Source organism: Sorex araneus, chromosome 6, assembly GCF_027595985.1.
Source record: "Sorex araneus isolate mSorAra2 chromosome 6, mSorAra2.pri, whole genome shotgun sequence".
NCBI classification, from domain to species: domain Eukaryota; kingdom Metazoa; phylum Chordata; class Mammalia; order Eulipotyphla; family Soricidae; genus Sorex; species Sorex araneus.
This window is the reverse complement of record NC_073307.1, coordinates 153,171,621-153,174,140: the sequence shown is the minus strand read 5'-3', so window position 1 is coordinate 153,174,140 and position 2,520 is coordinate 153,171,621. Positions and strand designations below refer to the sequence as shown.

The 2,520-nt window shown below is 35.2% G+C and overlaps 1 protein-coding gene across 1 annotated transcript; it reads right to left on the bottom strand.

Moving 5' to 3' along the window:
* Window positions 1-342: 342 nt before the first annotated feature.
* Window positions 343-1,293, bottom strand: LOC129405743 (olfactory receptor 8K3-like). The gene has a single exon (XM_055142997.1). The coding sequence runs from the start codon at window positions 1,291-1,293 to the stop codon at window positions 343-345; it is 951 nt and encodes a 316-aa protein (XP_054998972.1).
* Window positions 1,294-2,520: the final 1,227 nt, after the last annotated feature.

Sequence of the window (2,520 nt, the reverse complement as noted above, 5' to 3'; positions counted from 1 at the left end):
AAAGACACATTTACTTAATTCTAAAGTTTGACACTTCTGGTCATTTTGAATCCCTTTGTATGTTATTCTTCACTTCCCTTACATAGCACACCTGTTCCCCTTGCTTACTTTGCAGATAACAGTATCCTAATCAATTCTACTACACAATAAAATGTACTTAAATCTTAAACATCTTTTTCTGCTCTGATGATTAATACATTCATAGCACTAGGATATGTCTAAAATAATGAAAGAACTCTCCTAATATATAATAATTTTTTATTGTTTTTTGTCCGTCAAGAGGCATGCAAAATTATTTCAAATACTTCACCTAATTTACTGGAAAGTCACTGGACATTGAACTTAAGAAAACATGCTGCATACTTTTGTCCGTATCTTTTGCAGTGCACATTTTACATCCTTGTTCCTCAAGCTATAGATCAAGGGATTCAACATGGGGATAATGAGGGTGTAAAATATAGAGGCCATTTTATCAGTGTCAAAGGAGGGACTGGACTTGGGTTTCACATACATAAATATCAAGGTCCCATAGAATACAGTGACCACTGTCAGGTGGGATCCACAGGTGGAAAAAGCCTTGCGTCTCCCCTCAGCTGACTTCATCCTGAGGATGGCAATGAGGATGAGCAGATAAGATAAGACAAGCACCAGAAGAGTAAAAATCAAATTAAAAACGGATAAAGACATAATAATCAACTGTATTTCATAAGTATTTGAGCAGAGCAAAGATAACAATGGGAGACAGTCACAGTAGAAATAACTGACAACGTTATAGCCACAGAAGGAGGAATTGAAGATTTTTATAGTGATCAGAAGAGAAACGCAGGTGCTGTAGAGATAGGGGATTGCCACCAGCACCAAACACAGCCTTTGGGACATGATGACTGTGTAGAGCAGAGGTTTGCAGATGGCCACATAGCGGTCATAGGACATGGTTGCCAGAATGAAAAGTTCATTAATAATAAACATGCTGAAGAAAGCCATCTGTGTGGCACAGAAATAAAAGGGGATTGTATTTTGTTCCACGAGGAAATTTACCAACATTTTGGGTCCCACAGCTGTGGAGTAGCCGAGATCCGTGATCGCCAGGTGTCTGAGAAAGAGGTACATGGGTGTCTGCAGCCTGGGGTCCACCTTGGTGAGGATGACCATGCTCAGGTTGCCCACCAGTGTGATCATGTAGATGACGAGGAAGAGCACAAATAGGGGAGTCTGCAGCTCTGGGCGGTCTGTGATTCCCAGGAGGATGAATTCCTTCAGCTCTGTGAGATTGTGTTTGTCCATTGAGGTCATAAATACACATATTCTGAAGAGACACATCACCAGCAATAGTTAAGAAATTTTATCTATAAAAATATGATATTTATGTATAAAAGATTTTAAAACAAATTTAAATTTAATAATTTGTAATTCCATCTCCCTAACACATGCACCTCCCATGAAAAGAACATGCATAATTTATATGCATAATATATGCAAACAAACATGCATATTTATTCAGAGATATAGGCAAGTTGGAAACAAAAATATGTTTGCACTTTTTTTGAAGGATTCAATGATCATTTGGTCACTGATCTGATTCTTAAGACTGAAACTGGAACAAAAGTGAAATCTCCTTTAAGATAGTTTAACTCAAACTTCACGTAAAGTATTTTGTATGTATTTCATTTACAGTATAACTAAAGTATGTTTTCTCCTTGAGTTTATTTTTTCTCTAATTGATATATAAAGATATTTTTAACATGTTAAAATATATACATATATGTACATTACCGCATTTAAAGTGGGCATTTACAAATATAACCGCAATTTATATGAATAATCCATAGAAGACAACAATGAAAAACAAAACAGTATAGATTGAGTTAGAGGAGCACCACTAAGATTAGTGGTTTAAAATATGGTGCAATTTTTAAAATATGGGCCTTGTATAGTTTAAAAAATATACGTACACACATGTATGTAAACTAAGAAATAGACTAAATCTGAGTACACGGAAAATGGCAGGCTTTTCCTGTGAATGTGTGGTCTAGGATATATATGCAGATGAAATGCACACTTTAAAAAAATATAGTTAATACGCTGCAAAATTCATAGAAAATATCCTGTCGCTTATCGTCGTAATATTGAGCTATTGTTATCAAAGTTATTTTAAATCGCATCACTTGGATAAGTAGAAAGATAGATCTTTAGCTGCTGTGATAAACAATCAAAGATAAAAAATAATGTTAAGTGCTGATTTGAAAGAACTTGAGAAGGTAAAGGAGTTTTTAATCAACAACTTTAAACTATAAAAAACATCAAACTGTTTTTAATAATTTTCATCTAAAGTGCTTATCAGACTATAGTTCTTAAAACTATACTCTAGGATGAGTAGAAAGTAGGGAGTAGGAATGTTTTAAGATGTTTTCTGATGTGGTTCTCGAAAAGCCCGACAAGCTACCGATAGTATTGCACCCAATGACAGAGCCTGGCAAGGTTTCCGTGGCATATTCGATATGCCAAAACCAGGAACAATCA